The sequence below is a fragment of the Chiloscyllium plagiosum genome, chromosome 15 (genome assembly GCF_004010195.1).
Source record: "Chiloscyllium plagiosum isolate BGI_BamShark_2017 chromosome 15, ASM401019v2, whole genome shotgun sequence".
NCBI classification, from domain to species: domain Eukaryota; kingdom Metazoa; phylum Chordata; class Chondrichthyes; order Orectolobiformes; family Hemiscylliidae; genus Chiloscyllium; species Chiloscyllium plagiosum.
Window position 1 is genome coordinate 35,176,095 of NC_057724.1, and position 21,076 is coordinate 35,197,170.

At 39.8% G+C, this 21,076-nt stretch overlaps 1 protein-coding gene across 5 annotated transcripts in view; it reads left to right on the plus strand.

Moving 5' to 3' along the window:
* Positions 1-714: 714 nt before the first annotated feature.
* The window catches only part of ocrl (OCRL inositol polyphosphate-5-phosphatase), a 116,686-nt gene continuing 96,324 nt past the window's right edge, over positions 715-21,076 (plus strand). The window contains exons 1-2 of one of the 5 annotated variants that reach the window (XM_043704674.1): positions 715-926; positions 8,808-8,887. In XM_043704674.1, the coding sequence (XP_043560609.1) occupies positions 885-926; positions 8,808-8,887 (122 nt within the window). In that variant the 5' untranslated portion in view covers positions 715-884. Of the gene's footprint in view, positions 927-2,657; positions 2,764-7,899; positions 7,939-8,807; positions 8,892-21,076 lie in introns of those variants that run through there. The other 4 variants (XM_043704675.1, XM_043704676.1, XM_043704679.1 and 1 more) reach the window with 4 other exon arrangements.

Here is a 21,076-nt window from a genome sequence, read left to right on the forward strand (position 1 = left end):
CTTGAGGGTCGGTGTGGACTGGTTGGCCAGAAGGGCCTGTTTCCACACTGTAGGGAATCTAATCTAAAAAAAACCTAGATTGCTGTTAAGTCTTTCATCTTTTAGAATGGGTTGCAGGTTTTGGTTCATTAATGTGTAAATCCCAGAATATCTTTTAAGTCATATTGTCAAGATAACTTAGACTCTAACCTCACAACTTTAATGCATTGTCTGAGCTGAAATGTCACTTTTTCTTATAAAACCTTAAGTCATCTCAAGAACGTGACGTAAAATAAGTTCTGGGATTTACATATTAATAAATCGAAACCTGCAACCCATTCTAAAAGATGAAAGACTGAACAGCAATCTAAGTTTGTTCAATATATTATTTCAGTTGCATGACACTGTAATCTTTTGCAATAAATTCTGCGTCTTATGGTCCTGCAATACAGCTACCTGATGAAGACCACGGCTCTGAAAATAAACCCGTTGGACTATAACCTTGTATCGTGTGATTTCTAACGTTCTCCACCCCCAATCCAACACCGGCACCTTCACATCAATGTTCGAGATGCCCTAATTAGAAAAAATGTTATGAGAATTAGAAAAGCATTATATTTTGCAGCGTTCTTAAATACACTTTGTCGCTTATTTTGAGACTTAGTAAAATGTGCCATAATTAGACTGAGGTGGGCAAACTCTGCTGCACTCCAGGATTGCACCAGCACGTGAAGGAAGGCAGCGCCGCACGCTCGAGGACGGAAGGTGGCGCCGCTCTTGGCCTGCCCAGTGGGAGGATCGAACTCGTTGGCGTTGGCTGACTGAAGCAATGTCGCCGAGGTGAAGGCACCGAGCTGTCGTCGGGAGTGCGCGGCGGCTCCGGGAGCTCCGCTTTGGGAGGCTTTATGGAGAAACCGGCACCGAGAGGACGGGGCAAGCCCGTGATAATATCCTTTCAACTTGGGGCGGATGTGGAGATTGAGATTTAGGGGCGGGCTGTAACACAGGGCCGGGATCCTGGCAACCGAGAAACATGACAGAAACAAGCTGCGGCTCGGGCCCGGGCCCGGGCTCGGGCCGGATCAAAGAGCTGGCCCAGTCCTGGGCCCGGCCAGAATCCTCCGAGCAGCGGCCACACTCCGGCCCAATACACTCCTTCCATCGCTGCGCCCTGCCCGTGATATGTTAGCCCTGTGGTTGCTGATCAGTGAAGCTTTGGTGTGTTTTTCTTTAATTTGTTTTGGAGAATTTATCCTGAACGCTTTGTTAGTTGCTAGAAAAGCTTTACTTGCAGAGTTTGCGGGAAAGGTTTGTTTTGTTGCTGAGTTGGTGCTCTGCAGTCCGCCCTTTATATGGCTTTGCCCCGCAATACTGATGCGTGAGATCATTAGTTTGGGATAAAGATACTTCGTTGTCGTTTGTAAACTTGTATATTAAACAGAATTGGCTAATTCAAAGTTCTCCAGTTTTGTATTGATGTAGTATTGACATATGCATAGATCAGTTAATCGATGTATGGTGTTAGCCCCCCGCAAAGTTTTGGACGAATCCGATGGCAAGCCCCTAAGAGGATCAAGCTGAATGGTGATGGATCATTGTACTGTGAGGCGCATCGCAACTGAACCTCATCCCACCTCCAACTGATGCCAGCGTATTTGGTTGGAATCGTAACATACCAAACGAGAGTAGGATTCCTGTTGTTTCCCTTCTCAGTTGTTTTATTCATTCGCGTTGTGAACGTTGCTGCAGCAATAATTGCCCAGAGGGCAATTAAAATTCCCTCCTGTAGCTGTGGCTCTGGAGGCACATGTAGGCCAGACTATGTAAACATAGAGTTTCCTTCCCTTGTGGACATTAATGAAGCATATAGGTTTTTCCAGCAATCATCAATGGTTTTGTGGTCATCATTAGACTCTTAATTCCAGGTTTTTATTGAATTCCAGGTCCCCAGAACATTACTTGTGTCTCTGGATTAATGCCCTGGCAATAATACCACAAGGCATTCACCTCCCTTAAGTAGAATTGTTTAAAATGTTTGTCAGTTTCAAGGTGTTGAAGTCAGTTGTACTTTTAATTACTACTCAGGTTAGATCATCTAACTAAGCATGCACAGACCTTCTCCTTTATAGCGTAACATAATCTCCCATTGTGCATTTGATCGCTTATTACAAAAATAGGTGGTGATAATGTTCTGATGCAAATACCAAATTGGACTATGAATTTATGCATTTGTTTGCATAAGTTCAGACAGAGTGTTCAAGATTAAAGTTTCCAACATTGTTATTCCAATATTATGATTGCTATATTTACCATATTCAAAGCAGGCCATTTGAAAGAAAGAACTTTGTTTGTGGTTCTCCATATCTCAGGTAAGGCAAGGAATTATGGAAAGCCCTTCATAGTAACCTCAGTTGGTGCAAGAATTGAACCCATGTTTTTAGTGTTCTGTTTTGCAAATCAGTTGTCCAGTCAACTGGGCTAACTAAGTTGAGTAGGTTTTTTAAAAAGACCCCAGTGGTTCAGTTTCTCATCAGGCATAAGTCGTCTTTATGCAACATGATTGAGTTAGAAAACCACATCAATAAGCCTTCTGTTTGTACATCATTGATTCTGAAATCTTTCAGATGTTCTCTATTTTGACATGGTGGAAGTATAGTAAAGGCTATCCAAACTGATCTCTTGGATCGGAAGTGTAAACTGCAACAATAGAGCAAGGAAATTGAAGGAAAGAATTTTTGGAATATGTTCCTGAGTTATTCAGATTGCTAAAGGATACATGGCCAGGTAAGGTGGATTGTTAATGATTTTGAAGTCATAAATTTGACTGTTTGGTTCAGTTTTCACTTTGGAAGAGAATTTAGAACAGTTTACATTTAGGTGTGTTTTGTATGATTTGATGAATATCTGGAATGTGTCACCTGTGGAAAATGCAAAGGAACAAGAAATTTAGGATAGTAGATGTGGAGAAAGAGGGTTAGGAACATCTATGTGGTCTTTTGAGCCTTGGTTTACTCAGATGGTCTCCAATTTTTTTTCCCAGATCTTGTTTGTAACAGTTTTATTTTTCTATACAATTCCATATGTCCTTCATAACATGCTGTAATCACTGCCAGGCATCTATTCAATTTTTTTTTTAATTTCCATAATGTTTATTCATATTTCTACATAAGTCAAACCATTTTTGATTAAAATTCACTGCACTTAATACTTGGTAAATCTTCTGCTTCTAACAGTAGCGTTAATATTTTGCAAGTAGAGTGGGTGTTAGAGTTGAGGTATCTTCTTTGTAATGTAAATAAACATAGAACTTTACAGTGAAATACAGGCCCTTTGGCCCTTGATGTTGCGCTGCCCTGTGAAACCAATCTCAAGCCCATCTAACCTACACTATTCCATTCTCATCCATATGCCTATCCAACAACCATTTAAATGCCCTTAATACCAGTGGGTCTACTACAGTTGCAGGCAGTGCGTTCCACGCCCCTACTACTCTCTGAGTAAAGAAACCACCTCTGACATCTGTCCTATATCTATCACCCCTCCATTTAAAGCTATGACCCCTCGTGCTAGCCATCACCATTCAAGGAAAAAGGCTCTCACTGTTCACCCAATCTAACTTTCTGATTATCTTATATTTCTCAATTAAGTCACCTCTCAACCTTCTCTCATGTAACAAAAACAGCCTCAAGTCCCTCAATCTTTCCTTGCAAGACCTTCCCTCCATACCAGGCAACCTTCTAGTCTGAACCCTTTCCAACACTTCCACATCCTTCTTATAATGCAGTGACCAGAACTGAATGCAATACTCCAAGTGCAGTCACACCAGCGTTTTGTACAGCTGCAGCATGACCTCATGGTTCTGAAACTTGATCCCTCTACTAATAAAAGCTAACACACTGTATGCCTTCTTAACAGCCTTATCAACCTGGAGAAAGTGAGGACTGCAGATGCTGGAGATCAGAGTCGAGAGTGTGGTGCTGGAAAAGCACAGCCGATCAGGCAGCATCTGAGGAGCAGGAGAATCGACATTTCTGGCATACGCCCTTCATCAGGAATGAGGCTTGTTAGTTGGAGCAGGGTCCCAATATATCACCACCAGAGATTTATTTCCCTCCCACCCCTTTCAGCATTCTGAAAAGATCATTCCCTCCATGACTCCCTCGTCAGGTCCACACACCCCACCGACTCACACCCCACTCGTGGCACCTTTCCCTGCCTCTGCAGAAAGTACAAAACCTGTGCCCACACCACTCCCCTCAGCTCCCTCCAAGGCCCCAAGGGATCCTTCCACATCCATCAGAAATTCACTTGCACCTCTCCCAATATCATCTACTGCATCCGTTGCACCAGGTGGGTCTCCTCTACATCGGGGAGACAGGACGCCTTCTTGCGGATCGTTTCAGAGAACATCTCTGGGACACCCGCACCCACCAACCCCACCACCCTGTGGCTGAACACTTCAACGCCCCTTCCCCCTCCCACTCCATCATGGGCATGCAGATCCTGGGCCTCCTTCACTGTCAAACCATTACCAACCAACGCCTGGAGGAGGAACGCCTCATATTCAGCCTTGGGACCCTGCAACCACACGGGATAAATGTGGGTTTCAACAGCTCCCCCCCCCCCCCTTACATTATCCCAGTCCCGAGCCTCCAACTTGGCACCATCCTCCGAACCCATCCATCACTGCCCCCTCTGACCTATCACCTTCTCCCTCACCTCCATACCTATCACTTTCCAGCTACCTCCCCCTCACCCCAACCCCCTCCCATTTATCTCTCAGCTCTGACACACAAGCCTCATTCCTGATGAAGGGCTTATGCCGAAAATATCAATTCTCCTGCTTCACTGATGCTGCCTGACCGACTGTGCTTTTCCAGCACCACACTCTCGAGCCCTATCAACCTGCGTGACAACTTGAGTGATCTATGTACATGGACACTGAGATCTGACTATCATCTACGCTACCAAGACTCTTACCATTCGCCCAGTACTTTGCATTCCTGTTACTCCTTCCAAAGTGAATCACCTCACACTTTTCTGCATTAAACTCCATTTACCTCCTCTCAGCCCAGCTCTGCAGCTTATCTATGTCCCTCTGTATCCTACAACATTCTTCGTAACTATCCACAACTCTACCGACCTTAGAGTCATCCACAAGTTTACTAACCCATCCTTCTATGCCCTCATCAAGGTCGTTTATAAAAATGACAAATAGCAGTGGACCCAAAACTGATCTTTGCAGTACACCACTAATAACTGAACTCCAGGATGAACATTTCCCATCAACCACCACCCTCTGTCTTTTCAGCTAACCAATTTCTGATCCAAACTACTATATAGCCCTCAATCCCATGTCTATGTATTCTGTGCAGTAGCCTCCCATGGGGAGCCTTGTCAAACGCCTTACTGAAATCTACATACACCACGCCAACTGTTTTACCCTCATCACCTGATTGGTCACCTTCTCAAAGAACTCAATAAAGTTTGAGAGACACGACCTACCCTTCACAAAACCATGTTGACTATCCCTAATCAACTTATCCTTATCAAGATAATTATAAATCCTATATCTTATAATCTTTTCCAACACTTTACCCACAACTAAAGTAAGGCTCACTAGTCTATAATTACCAGGGTTGTCTCTACTCCCCTTCTTGAACAAGGGAAAAACATTTGCTATCCTCCAGTCTTCTGGTACTATTCCTGTAGACAATGACAACATAAAGATCAAAGCCAAATGCTCAGCAATCTCCTCCCTGGCTTCCCAGAAAATCCTAGGATAAATCCCATCCAGCCAAAGAGATTTATCTATTTTCACACTTCTCATAATTTCTAACACCTCCTCCTTGTGAACCTCAATTCCACCTAGTCTAGTAACCTGTTTCTCAGTATTCTCCTCAACAGCATTGTCTTTTTCCAGTGTGAATACTGACGCAAAATATTCATTTAGTGCTTCCCCTATCTCCTCTGATTCCACACACAACTTTCCACTAATGTCCTTGATTGGTCCTAATCTTACTTTGGTCATTCTTTTATCCCCTATATACCTATAGAAATCTTTAGGGTTTTCCTTGATCCTATCTGGGGAATGTCCCTTCCTGGGCTTGTCTTAGCTCTCTCTTTAGTTCTTTCCTGGTTACCTTGTAACTCTCAATCGCCCCAACTGAGCCTTCACATCTCATCCTAACGTAAGTCACCACCTTTCTCTTGCAGAGTGATTCAACTTCCTTAGTAAACCACGGCTACTGCACTCAACAACTTCTTCCCTGTCTGACAAGTCCATATTTATCAAGGATGCACAGTAACTGTTCCTTGCAAAAACTCCAAATTTCAATTGCACCCATGCTCTGCAGTTTCCTTCCCCATTCTATGCATCCTAAACCTTGTCTAATCACATTGTAATTACCTTTCCCCCAGCTGTAGCTCTTGCCCTCCAGTGTATATCTATCCCTTTCTATCATGAAAGTAACCATAACTGAATTATGATCACTATCACTAAAGTGCTCACCTACCTCCAAATCTAACACCTGGCTGGGTTCATTACCCAGTACCAAATTTAATGTGGCCTTGCCCCTTGTTGGCCTGTCTACATACTGTGTCAGAAAACCCTCCCGCACACAGTGGACAAAAACTGATTCATTTAAAGTACTTGAACTATAGTATTCCCAGTCAATATTTGGGAAGTTGAAGTCCCCCATAACTATCCTGTCACCCTCGCTCCTATCAAGAATCATCTTTGCTATCTATTCCTCTACATCTCTGGAACTATTTGGTACATTTGAACACATACATCATGTTCTGTAATATATTGAGTTAAAATCAGGGAACTCCTTTCCGATCAGCACTGTAGATGTTTCTTTGAGTGGTCCAAGAAGGCAGCTCAGTACTACATTAAGGGCAATAAGGGATAGGCAATAAATGTGAGCCTAGTCAGTGATGTCTGTATCCCACAAATGTATTATAAAAGGCCATTGTGCAATGATATAAATTGTGACCCTGTTTACTGGCCTGTGCAGATGTGGTTCAGTGATTATGCTTTCCCATCTTAAGTGAGAATGACCCACGTTGAAACCTCAATGCTGTGCATACTCTTAAGTTGGCAATACTGTATAATACTCAGCGAATACTGTATTCTTAAGTTTTTGTCTTTCTGGTGCAATATTAAACTGAAGCTCGTTTTGCCTCAATTGAGCAAAACAATCTCTTGGCATAATTCAGAAGAAATTGCTGATGTTGGCCTGAGCATTATTCATCCCCACACTAGTTTCACCAAAAATTGAGTAGTTGATCATTTATTCAATTACTGTTTGTGCAATTGAGAGAGAGGAACAGATTTAAAAGTACAAAAATATCTCATTGGTTGAACTTTTATTCCCTTCAAAATATTCAGTGAAGAAAGATATTACATGCCTTTCATTTGTTTGTCGCAATATTGTAATTTTGTAAAATTAGATTTTGGAATTTTACAGGCAATTTTATAATACTCCATATTCATCATTATGCTTGTGGACAACCTAACTAAATGATACTTGCCACCTGTAACATTCTCGGCTGATAGTTGGGGAATTGTGCTGTGATTATTATATTTACCAGTGGGAGAAGCAACTGGCACAAATTGAAGAAAGCATGGTGAAAAATATTTAAATATGTATTTAAATACATATGTATATGTATTTTGACAAATAGAAATGCATACGTTTTATTCAGTATGAATTGTAATCAGATTGCTTTAAAAATCTTGAATTTGTATTAAAAGCAAATGGTATCTTTGGTTAATAATCTTTTCATTGAAAACAAAATTCATGGCATTACAGTTTGTAAGTTTAATATTGCGTTCTTCAGTACAGTGAAGGACTTGTTAATACTTAATTGTGCATCTTTTCTGAGACATAGTTTTGAGCTTTGCTATCATTACAGAATGAAGGGCAACATCAAGTTATTTCAACATCAAGATAGGTAATAATGCATTTTGCAAATGTTCCGTAAACTGTTTGCATCTAGCTTACACATATCCAGTTGACGCAACCACTAATAGTTTTCTGGAAAAAACAAGTAAAATCCAGGGTTTTAATTCAGGTTGAGGTGGTGAAAATGTTTTAGTCAAGATAATAAAAGACTAATTAATTATGATAGATAAAATTGAGTGACTTTTCTTAGTTATTCATGGAATAATGCATGATGCATTTGATACTATCATACTCCTTACTACATTACCTTAAACAATAACATTAATATATTTTACTACATTAAAAAAAACAGCTCGTATCCTCTAATTCAAAATTTATCAGTGATTCTAAGTGACATTAGATATCAGTTTAAATTTATGCACTCTAGAATTTGTCTTTATAACTAAAACATTAATCATATGCAATGCTTTTGTTTTATTTCAGTTTGTTATATTCAGATTTTCAGTTCAAAAGTGAGAATCAAGTTAGAAACTGGCCTCAATTTTTGCCTTTTATTTAAATTTGTTTCATTTGGAATTTTAGGTGTCACTTTAGATTTTGATTGGTATTAGACTTGTTTTGTCACTATTTTGTATTTTTGAAATTTAAGTGAGCGAAAGGGAATTTTCAATGCAGGACCAATGAAGGCTATAACCAAATTGCTATATCCCTTGATTCAATTGGTGTCTTTAGTTTCCTCACTTTTTTTCTTTCTCTGCTGCATCCAACTTCAAATCTAATTTTTGTACATCTGTATTTGCTGAAAGGTGAAATTTGGATGTGGATATTCCTAAAGAATGACGATAATTACTACTTTGATTACATGTTTACTTGTGTCCTCGTTGAACTGAAATATATGGTTCCTTAATAATTTGAAAAGCTGTCAATGGTTCTGAGCTGAAAGATGGGCTGAAAGTACCTAGAGTTTTGTATCTCATTGAAAACAAAGGTGAATATGAGTAAGTATGTACATGTTTTTATTTGGCTTTGTATTTGTTGTGATTTATTCAAGTTGATCTGCTATTCGATAGAATATGTCAGAAGTTTACCTCTTGTTTAGATATGACTGTCTAAATGCACATACATGAGTCTTTTTGATATGCTTGTGTGATCTATCGATTAGAAGCCTGGATTTGAATCTCTTTACCACCAAACAGTCCTATGTGTAAGAAACATCTGACAGCAAGAGACTGGGTATAAGTGAACGCCATTTCCTTGCTCCTTTTCAGATAAATCAGAGTCTACTTGTTTTGACATTGCCAAGATGTTTGTAAGGTGCTGTGCAAGTGAATGTCCTTGCTTTGCAGTCAATGCACACCAACTTAAGAAAAGATGTTGAAGTTATGGAATTGTCTGCCCCCAGAGTACCAGGCATGTTTGATCAATGGATAAATTGCTGAATTGTTAGACAGCAAGGGAATTGAGTTACATGGGTATAGGGTGCAGTAGTGGACATCATGAGCTTAAACAAATACAGCATTGGTTTAAAAATATAAATGGAAATTATTGAATGATAGATCAGACAACAGAGACAATTATGACCTTCTCCTGCTCTAATTTGTGTTATGTTATCAAATTCATGTTTTCTGAGATGTGTATCTCTAGAAATTCCATGTTTTTTTTTGTGTTGCTGCCTCTAAACAACTTTATTCCGTATACTGAACCCTGCTATATGCTGTCTGCAAGCTTATTGTTCCCCTGCACACTCTATAACTCTTCTATCACCTAGTCCCCACCCCAGCACCCCTCCCCAACCTATTGCCACATTCAGAATGCATTTTGGCAGGTTTTTATTTTCCTCCAGACTGAGTCTCTGCCAGTTATGTTGTAATCGGAAACTGAAGGCAGCTTCTGCTTTTGTTTTTTTTTTAAATGCAAAATGTTGCAAATATTAGGCAAAATACATGAGAGCCACTTCTGACTGTTAGAAATAGTAAAATCCTCTACTGCCAGTCTTTCTTTTATCTCGCCATAATAGAGGATAATAGTTTTTGGATTATTGCAACTTAATTCTCTAATGTTTGTTATAGGTTTGGTGAAGAGAAAGATGATCAGCCAGTGTTGTTAGTTGTGAGATTTGTTATTTTGAGGATCATAGTTTGAAATCTATTTCCATTTATATTTTTAGACCTGTGCTTTTTTAAAAACTCTAAATGAGCTTTGTGATTCCAGGGTATATTTCCCCTTTGATTTTGTGCAATGTTCAACTTTATTAATGTTATTTTTATCCAGAAGCAAAAATCTGTCCCTGCCCATCTAACCTGTATGTAATTCCAGTTCCACCCCATAATAGGTAGTGTTTAAATCTCAAGTCCACAAGTGGTCTAGCCACTCAGTTGTATGAGTCAAATACCAGTATGATAATAAGATGACAAATCACCACCTCTTTTGTAACCATGGGCGAGGACTAAATGTCAGATCTGAAAGTGGCGCTCAAATCCAAGAAGGAATTAAATGTAATCTTGTGTTAAACTGGTCCTGACTACATCCTTTCTTGATAGTAAAACAATGCATTCGCACGAAATCTACCAACTTGCATGACTAGCATTGCACATTGTATACTGTCTTTTTACTGGCTGTAATGAAATTGTTACTGTTTATCTTTTAAATGATGAAAAGGCAATTGTAGTCAGTTGCAATATTATGTGCATCATTTTTAGATTGCAAACTATTGGAATGATTTTTGTTAATATTGTCAGAGTATTTAGACTACAATTATTCTGTGGACTGAGAATGCCACTCTTCCTGCTGACTGCATCAGACTCTTGTGATATGTGCTGAAATGCGGATAAGGAGGAAGACAAGATTGCTTGCTATATAATAGTGAAAATATGTTTCATTTATTGAATTCCATTAACGGTAATTTATATAGAAACTTTCATGAAACAATATGTTCCAAACCTTGGATAAAGGAGTTCTTGGAAATGTTGAGACAGTGGTAGAGAAGTTAAGGGAGGTGACCGAAGTAAACTTAAAGAATTACATTTTGAAGAATTTGGATGAAGAGGAGAGAGATACGGTGATGAGATCCAAAAAGAGAGTTCTGGAATATAAAGATTTTGCATCTGAAGAATCTTAGACATTGGCCAAAAAAAACGCAACAAATGAGGCACGAAAGGATGCATACATGGGGTTGGGAAGCCCATTCCTGACTTTCATCTATTAAAGGCCTGTGATTGTATTTGAGTGATCGGGCTTTAGGTTAGAAATCCATGGGGTCTCACAACAAAGGTTCAAATCCTGCTGACTACACTTCTCACCCACTACGAAGAGGAAGCGGTGGTGTAGTGATAATGTCACTGGGCTAGTAATCCAGAGACCCAGATCAATGGGTTCACATCCCATCACTTTACCCAACTTGAATGTTACATAGTATTGAGAAAGTTGATGAAGTGATCTCTTCATTTTAGATATGAATTGTGTACAGTTAATATTTTTGTGTTCTGTTGATAAGTTCTGATGTGAACACAGTGGTCAGGAGAACACTGGAACAGTAGGCTATTTGGAACTTTGGGCCTGCTCTGCCATTCAGTTAAATCGTATCTTATTTGTACCCATGCTGTTTAGCGTGCTTTTGTTCTCTGTCCCTTGATTCCCTTGCCCAACAAAAGTCTGTTAATAATCTTAAATCTCAATTGCCCTACATCCATAGTTTTTTTGAAAGAGCAAGTTCAAAATTCCATTGTGCTCTCTATCCCAGTTCCTCCTACCAGAGGGAATAGCTTATCCCAACCATATCGAGTCAAATCATCATTTTAAACACCTCAACATTTCTATCATCTAAACCCCAAGAAATATAAAACATGTTTATGAAACCTGTTCTTTAAATTCTTTACTCTGATTTCTATCTACATTAGAAGTTATTATGCCAAAAACTGAACATATAAACCAGGTGGGGTCTCCTGAAGACTAAACACAACTGAAACATCATTTCTGTACTTCTGAATTAGTGTTTCCCATCCTGAATATGAGTATGATTGGAATACCATGTCTCTGAACTAGTAGCTTAGCAGCCTCAACTAATGATCCAAATATGTGATCCTGTCACAGTAGCTGGGGGATTCAGTCAATTAAGTAAAATCTAAAATAAGAGATTAGATTCAGTAATGTTCACCATGATTGCTGGGATATCTTCGAAATCTATCTGTTCACTAATGTTTGTTAAGAAAGGAACTCTGTCATCTTTGTTAGGTAGGAAAACCAGATGTCCCATTCAGCAACCACCTAGGTTTGGAATACAGGTTGTCCTAGTATATCACGCGTTTCATTAACGCACATTCGCGATGATGCGATTGACAAGTTGGCGACACTGCTTCTAAAGTGCAAATTTTTAAAATGTATATTTGCTGTAATGCGGTTATATTGTCAATACTTAAAACACCGTATTTAAAGCGCGATTTTTCTATGATGCGGGGTTGCACAAGAACACAACCGTCACGTTATAGAAGAATTACTTGTATTAAAAAACCATTTCCAGGTCATTTGTTCCTTATAATTCCAAGAACTTCTAGAGACTTGTACCAAAATTGGAATTGGAGAAAAAGCCTGATACTATCATACCTGTTCCAGTGCCCTCACCAGATGGCCTGGCCTGAAGGTGGTAACGCACTCATATTTATAGTCAGTCATGTAGTGGTCCTGGTATTTAACTTGCAAGTAGATTAGATTAGATTAGATTACTTACAGTGTGGAAACAGGCCCTTCGGCCCAACAAGTCCACACCGACCCGCCGAAGCGCAACCCACCCATACCCCTACTTTACCCCTTTAACCTAACACTACGGGCAATTTAGCATGGCCAATTCACCTAACCCGCACATCTTTGGACTGTGGGAGGAAACCGGAGCACCCGGAGGAAACCCACGCAGACACGGGGAGAATGTGCAAACTCCACACAGTCAGTCGCCTGAGTCGGGAATTGAACCCGGGTCTACAGGCGCTGTGAGGCAGCAGTGCTAACCACTGGGCCACCGTGCCGCCCACAAAGCCCACCGTGCCGCCCACAAGTAGTGACTCCAGAAACCAATTGGTTTCATGGCATCAGGTCAAACATAGGTAAAGAAGTCGCCTCCTCATTACAACCTTGTATGCTTCCTTTGCTGGTGAATTAATGCTTCTCTGTATTTAATACCTTTGAAGCAACATATAACAAGGGCTCAGAATGAATTCTGGATAAGGACTTCAAGCTTATCACCAAGAGTAGCTGAATAGCATTACTGATTTAAATATATAAAAGTATATAAATGTTCTGCCATATTCTGTCATGAATGGCGGTGAGCAGTTAAACAACTAATGGAAAGCAGCAATGTAACTAAATAAAAAAATCCTTGATACCACCTATAAGGAAGCGAGTGCAAAAGATTGAAACATATGCAACTAGTTTCTCCTAAAAATGTGGAGGTTATGTGTTACTGCCTCCTCTTGAGCTCCCACAATCACAGAATCTAGTAGTCAAACTATTTTGATTCTCTCCATGCAATATCAGAAACAGCTGGATACATGAAAGGCAAATGGGGTCCTGACAACAGTCTGGCTACAGTGCTGAACACCTGTGCTGCAGAGCTAGCTGCACCTGTAACCAAGCTATTCCAGTACAATTACCAAAGCATCGACCAAAGAAGTGGAAGTTTTTTCCCAGGTATTCCCTGTCTTCTTAAGGCAAGGCAAATAAAATCCAGTCAATTTGCACACCATCAGTTCATTTCAATTGTCAGCGAAATTTAAGGTGTTATTGGTAACAGTACCAAGTATTTGCTCATTAATCTGACAATCAGTGCTTAGTTTGTTCTTACAGCCTTTAAACAAATATGGATTAAAGAGCTGATTTGTGGAAGTAACTGCCCTTGACATCAAGACAGCATGTGACTGACTGTGCCATCAAAGGGCACGTGTAAAATTTAGTTCATTAAGAAAACTATTCTTTAGTTGCCATCATACTTGACTCAAAGAAGGATGGCAGTGGTTTATGGAGGACAATTATTTGCACACCAAGACATTACTGAAGGAATTCCTGCAGGGACTTTCCTCAGTCCAACCATTCTCATCTGCCTCGAGGTTTGAAGTGAGAATGTTCACCATTGAATATAATGTTTTCCTACTTCCCTTTGTGATGAGAATATTGTTGGCTAGGCCAGTATTATTGCCCATCCTTAAATGCACTTGAGCAGATGTCAGTGAGTTGCTTTCTGTAAAGTCTAGAAAAAGAGGCTAGATTCAGTCATGTTGACCACAGTCGCTGGGTTGTCTTAGAAATCTGCCTCATTTTCTATATGCTAGCTATAAGGTTATAGCACGTTCAGCTGACTTTCGTGTAGTTACTTGATTTTCTTGACACTGCAATGTACATCAAAAATATCTGCTTTAAGTGTTGCGTAAAAGATCAAAAAGCTGTGTGAGATTTGGAATTGGTTGAGTGTTTGTTGACTTATTGAGTTACGAAGTACCACATTGTGCATTTGTTGAGGTGGAGAACAGTTTAGGTAAACTGTATAGTCTACATAAATTAGCATATTATTTACTAAATGTTCCAGCTAAGCTGCGACAAGTTGAAATACACCACACATTACGAACAATGTTCAGAACTTCGAGTCTCTGGACTCTATTAATGCTGTTTTCTCTTCACAGATGATTGTCAGACCTATTGAGCTTCTCCAGCAAGTTCTGCTTTTTTTGTTATCTATTTTTGCTTAATCTGTTTCCTGTTAACAAGATAATATTCATTTATACCAACAGATTACTTTCTGTAGCATGAGCTTTTATTTTACACAGTAATGTTTGTTGTGGCATCTTTATCAAATGCCTTCTGGAAATCTAAGCATAGTACATCCAGTGGTTCCCTTTCTCTTTCACAAAAGCATGTTCAGTTTGTCTGCCATTTTCTTATTTTTTCCTTAGAATGAGTGTCTGGGAATTAATATAGGACAGGCAATCATTTTTAAAATTTTTAGATTTTAATATGAACAGGTGACAAGATTTTCTATGTTTCTAGCATAATAGGAGTGTAGTTTTTCCCCATTTTTATTTTTCTCAATTTTGTTTTTAGTTGTTTATGTTCTGTCCAATCTTTTGACCTGCAGTCTGTGTTTTCACAATTATTTGCAATTTAATTATCAATGGATATTGGGTCTGCTGCTTAAACTTTTCCTTTCTCTTTGAAATGTAATTGTTCTGTGTATTCTGAAATATCCTTTGAAATATCTGCCACTGCATCTCTATTATCTTATTCCTTAACTACATACAATTATATATGAAATAAGAGTAGAAACACATCTTTTAATCCTTCAAGCCTTTTCTATCATTCAGTAAGATCATGGTTGATCTGTTTGTGTTTTCACTTCCACCTTCCTCTCTTCACCCTCCATTTATTTCTCTAAATGTTATATAAAGGAAATCAGGTGAAAGTGGAAAAAGTGTCAAAAACACAAAATTAATGGTGTTTTATTTCAATATGTGCAGCATTCAGAACAACAATGAAGTCATGGCACAAATTGAGGTCTGATCTTGTGTCCAGACACAGTTACAAGGAGATCAAAGCTTAGGGGTATGTGACTGTTGGAAAGTACAGGAAGGATGGTGGGGGTAACTTTTTCATTTAAGGATTGGAATAAGCATGATGGGGCAAAATTACCTTGGATTGTGAGATGTAGAATCAGCATAGATGGAGGTAAGAAATAACGAGGGGAAGAAGATAATGGTTGGAGTCGTCTATTGGGCCTCTAACAGTAGCTACATTGTAGAACAGAGAATAAATCAGGAGATAATGAAGCAAGTAGAAAAGGCAGTTCATTAATCGTGGGTGACTTAGACTTTGTAAATTGGGAAAATCAAATTGCCAGCCGTAGCCACAAGGGAGAATTCATAATATATTCAGGGCAGTTTCCAAGAACGTTTTGTAAATCCTACCAGATACTAGGCTATTTTGGACCTGGTGATGTGCAATGAGGTTTAATAAATTAGCTGAGCAAAATATTCCTTTGATAACAGTGTCCATTATATGGTGGTAGTAAGCATTCAGTTTGGGAGTGAAATACATGTTTCAGGGAAAAAGAACAGTTCGCTTAACATAAGGGTAATTGCAAAGGAATTGGGGCAGAGTTGGCTGAGCTGAGCTGGACTAGGAAAGGGGTCTAGCTGAGCAACAGTGGAGGAACAATGACTATTTAAGAAAATAGTTCATCATGCACAGCAAAAATATAAAAATAACAGTGCCATAATTCTACTGTTTAATGGAGAGAGATGACTGGTGATGGTTTATCCTGAGAGTCCCATTGTCAAGCGAGGGGATAGGTTGTGAAGAGCGTTTTTCATGGCAACCGTAGCTGGTACAGGAATTGAACCACACTGTTGATGTCACTCTGAATTGTAAACCAGCCATCCAGTCAACTGAACTAATTCACCTCCTGACAAGAATAGATATATTTCAGCGAGGAAGAAGGATTCTAAAAAGGGGATAAACCATGGTTAACCAAGAAAGTTAAGGATACCATCAAATTGATAGAATTAGCCTACCAATGTAACATCCTTATTCAAAAAGGGAGAGAGGCAATGAACATAACCATAAGCTAGTTTTTTAAAACATGTCATTGGGAAAATGTTATAGTCTATTATAAAGGATGTCGCAGAAGGGAATTTAGAAAAGACAGTACAGTAATCATGGGAGAAACTTGGGTCAGATACAATTGTACTAAATTTAAATATGGGGATTTACAAAGGAATAAGGGCAGAGTTGACTGAACTGGGAGGGCTTTGCCTGTAATGTCAACTCTCCTGCTCCTTGGATGCTGCCTGACCTGCTGTGCTTATCGCCACACTTATCGAATCTGACTCTACAGCATCTGCAGTCCTCACTTTCTCCTGGACTGGGAAAAAAGTTTAGCAGCCAAGATGGTTGAGGAACAGTAGCAGATATTTAAGGAAATGGTTCATGGCCCACAATGAAAATAGATCCCAATGAGAAAAAAAAATGAAGGATAAGCCTACTGAGGTTAACCAGGGAATATAGGGATAACATCATATTGAAAGAAAAATAAACCCAGTGTGCCAAAAGGTGATCTCAAGAAAAAGTAGGAGAATATGAACTTTGAGAGTTAACTTGCAAATAATGTCACGATGGATAGCAAATGATTCTTTAGAAAGGGAGCAAGAGTCTGGATAGAGTTATGTTACAAAGGAAATTTTCAAGATGGAAACCTGTAACCTGTGGAGTACCACAAGTATCTGTGCTGAGTCCACAATTATTTATAATGTGTGTTAATGACTTGCGTGAGGAAAGTGAGTGTACTATAATTTGCAGATGAGACAAAAACAAGTGGTGAGGCTGACACGTTAAGCTAGTGGTCAAAACATGGCAAATGGAATTTAATTTGGGGAAATCTGAGGATGCACTTTGGTAGGAAGAATAGAAGAACTGAATCTTATATAACTGGAGAGGAAGACTGAGAAAGCTACAGCGCAGGGATTTGAGAGTGCAAAATTCTCAAAAAGCTAGCACAAGTTCAGGGAATGGGGAAGGCAAGTGGAATGTTTAATTTCAAAGGGAATGGAATATAAAGATTTAAAGTTGCCAGGGCTGGAGAGTTTGAGCTATAGGGAGAGGCTGAGTAGACTGGGACTATTTTCCCTGGATCATGAGAGACTGAGGGGTGACCTTATAGAGGTCTGTAAAACATGAGGGGCATAGGTAGGATAAATAGACAAGGACTTTTCCCTGGGGTGGAGGAGTCCAAAACAAGAGGGTATAGGTTTAAGGTGAGAAGGGAAAGATTTAAAAGGGGACCTAAGGGACAACATTTTCATGCAGAGGATGGTGCATATATTGAATGAGCTGCCAGAGGAAATGGTGAAGGTTAGTACAATTACAACATTCAAAAGATATTTGGATGGGTATATGAATAGGAAGAGTTTAAAGGGATAGGGACCAAATGCTGTCAAATAGGACTAGATTTATCTAGGATATTTGGTTGGTGTGGACGAGTTGAACCGAAGGATCTGTGCTGTACATCCCTATGACACTATAAAAATAGGAAAGTCTATCTTAAACTGAGTCAGACCACAGCTGGAAATTGTGAAAAGTTTTGGTCCCTTTGTAATGCCAGTATCTTTCTTTGATAGGCAGTCCAAAGAAGATTCATTAGGTTGACCCTGAGAATGGAGGAATTTTCTGATGAGGAAAAGTTAGTTAGGTTGTCTTGTACTCATTTCAGTATAGAAGCATGAGATGCAATCTTATTGAAAGATAAGATTCTTTAGGGGCTTGGCAGTAGAGCCAGAGAGGTTATTTACCCTTTTGAAAGAGTCTGGGACTTGCGGTGTGAGGGGGGGGGGGGGGGGGGTGTGAGAGGAGCTGGACATTAATCTGAGTAATAGAGGATGTGTTGGTTGTCATCTTGCAAAATTCTGTAGCTTCTTAAACAGTTCTGGCAGATTGGGGGGTAATACACGTATCCTCACTGTTTCAAATAAGAAGGAAGAAAACCAGGAATTACAGTCTGGTTAGCTAACAGAGCCTAGAGATGTACTCCACTCCTAGCTGGGAGTCTAGGTATTTTCTAATCAAACTATTCAGAGATATTATTACACACCTCTGCAGTGGAACTTGAACCCAGGCCTCCTGGTTCAGAAGTACAGCCATGGAATGTTTAATAAAGAATGTGACATCAGCACACATTGAAACTGCCAATGGCATCGCACACAGCATGGATTAGGTAAAAAAGGAAATTGTTTGACAAACCTGTTGGAGTTTTTTTGAGGAAATAACTAGTAGAATGGATGAAGAAATACCAGTGGATCTGGTGTATTTTGACTTGTGATAAAGTCCCACATTAGACGTTATTGTGTAAAATCAAAGCATATGAGATTGGTGGTAATAAACAAATGGATTAAGAATTTGTTAGCAGACATGAAACAGTAAGAATAATGGGTTATCTTTGAAGTTGGAGCTTAAAAATGTGTTGCTGGAAAAGCGCAGCAGGTCAGGCAGCATCAAAGGAGAAGGAGAATCGACGTTTTGGGCATAAGCCCTTCTTCAGGACTTCTCCTTCTCCTTGGATGCTGCCTGACCTGCTGCGCTTTTCCAGCAACACATTTTTAAGCTCTGATCTCCAGCAGTTCTCACTTTCTCCTACTATCTTTTGAAGTTGAAAGTGTTGACAAGTGGAGTACTGCAGAGATCAGCATTTGTGTCCAGCTATTGAGAATACCTATCAATGAGTTGGATGGTGGAATTGAGTAATATTTCAAAGTTTGCTGACAACACCAAACCTAAGTAGCAATGACAGTCGTGAGGAGGACATAACGACTTCAGGATAATTTTAGACAAGTCAAATGAGTGGGCAAAAAAATTGTAGATGCAATAACGACATGGATAAATATGCATTCTTTACATTGAAGGAAAAAACCAGAATGGCAAAATATTATTTAGATAGTGGGAAATTGGAAAATGTTGATCTACAAATGAATTTTGTTGTCCCTGTGCATCAGTTGTCAGAAGCAAGCATGCAGGTACAGCAACCATGGCATGTTGGCCTTCAGAATTTGTACAGTGCTTTGGTCAGATCACACCTGAAGCAATTACTTGCAGTTTTGGCCACTTTGCCTTGTTAACAATATATTTGCTTATGAATGTTCACAAAATTAATTCCTCCAATTATGGGTTGGTTGTACAATGAGAAAGTGGGTAGGCTAGTCCTGTATTTATTGTATTTTAGAAGCATGAGAGAATCTCTCAAAATTCTGACAGGCTGGTCAGACTGGATGGACGGACGATGTTTCTCTGGCTAGGGGATCTAGAACAAGGGATCGTGGTCTCCGGATTGGATTGAGATAAGGCATTTCTTCATTTAGGATGGTGAACCCGTGGGGTTTTCTTCCAATAAACTTTGGAAGCAAAATCACTGACAATTTTAGATTAGATTCCCTACAGTGTGGAAACAGGCCCTTCGGCCCAACAAGTCCACACCGGCCCTCCAAAGAGTAACCCACCCAGACTCATTTCCCTACATTTACCCCTGACTAATGCACCTAACACTGTGGGCAATTTAGCATGGCCAGTTCTCCTGACTTGCACATCTTTTGGAATGTGGGAGGAAACCGGATCATCCGGAGGTAACGCACGCAGACACAGGGAGAATGTGCAAACTCCACACATTTACCCAATGGCCAGAATCAAACCTGGATCCCTGGCTCTGTAAAGCAGCAGTGCTAACCACTGAGCCACTGTGCCGCCCGAAAGAAATAGATATCCAGAAGTTAAATGCCTCACTGATAATGAGGAGGGTGCAGGACTATGATGTTAAGTTTGAGAATCAGCCATGACATTGTTGAATGGCAGAGTGGAATCGATGGTCTGAATTGGCGATTCCTGATCCTATTTTCTATGTACAATACAAAGGATAGCAACTTATTAGCCACTTTTTGTGCTGTAACTGCGTACTAATGTTTTGGGATTCCCGTACTAGTATACCTAGATCTTTGTACATGTTCAGATTTCTGCAGTCGTTTTAGAGACATGGAGATGTACAGCATGGAAACAGACCGTTCGGGCCAACCTGCCCATACCGACCAGATATCCCAACCCAATCTACTCCCAGCTGCCAGCACCCGGTCCACATCCCTCCATTTATGACTGAGATGGAAAAGAGTATCTTGTTTCTCAAGATAAATTATTTGCGTTCCTTCCCTGAAACTGATTTATTTGCGTTTTAGAAGTTATTTTGATGTATTACAGCAGATTTTTTGATATTTTGTTGCAAATAGCCTTGTTCTTCCTTGTATACAGCCTTTCTTCTGTCTTAAGTTTAGATAGTAAAGGAATTTTCTAACCTTTCCCACAAAAAAATCCTGAAGAAAATGATTTTAAATGTAGCACTGGCACTACCCCCCACCTTTTCTTCCGCTACGTTGATGACTGTATCGGCGTTGCCTTGTACTCCCACGAGGAGGTTGAACAGTTCATCCACTTTACCAACACTTTCCACCCCAATCTCAAATTTACCTGGACTTTCTCAGACTCCTCCCTCCCCCTCCTAGACCTTTCCATTTCTATCTCGGGCCACCGAATCAACACGAACATTTACTATAAACCGACCGACTCCCACAGCTACCTAGACTACACCTCCTCCCACCCTGCCCCCTGTAAAAACGCCATCCCAT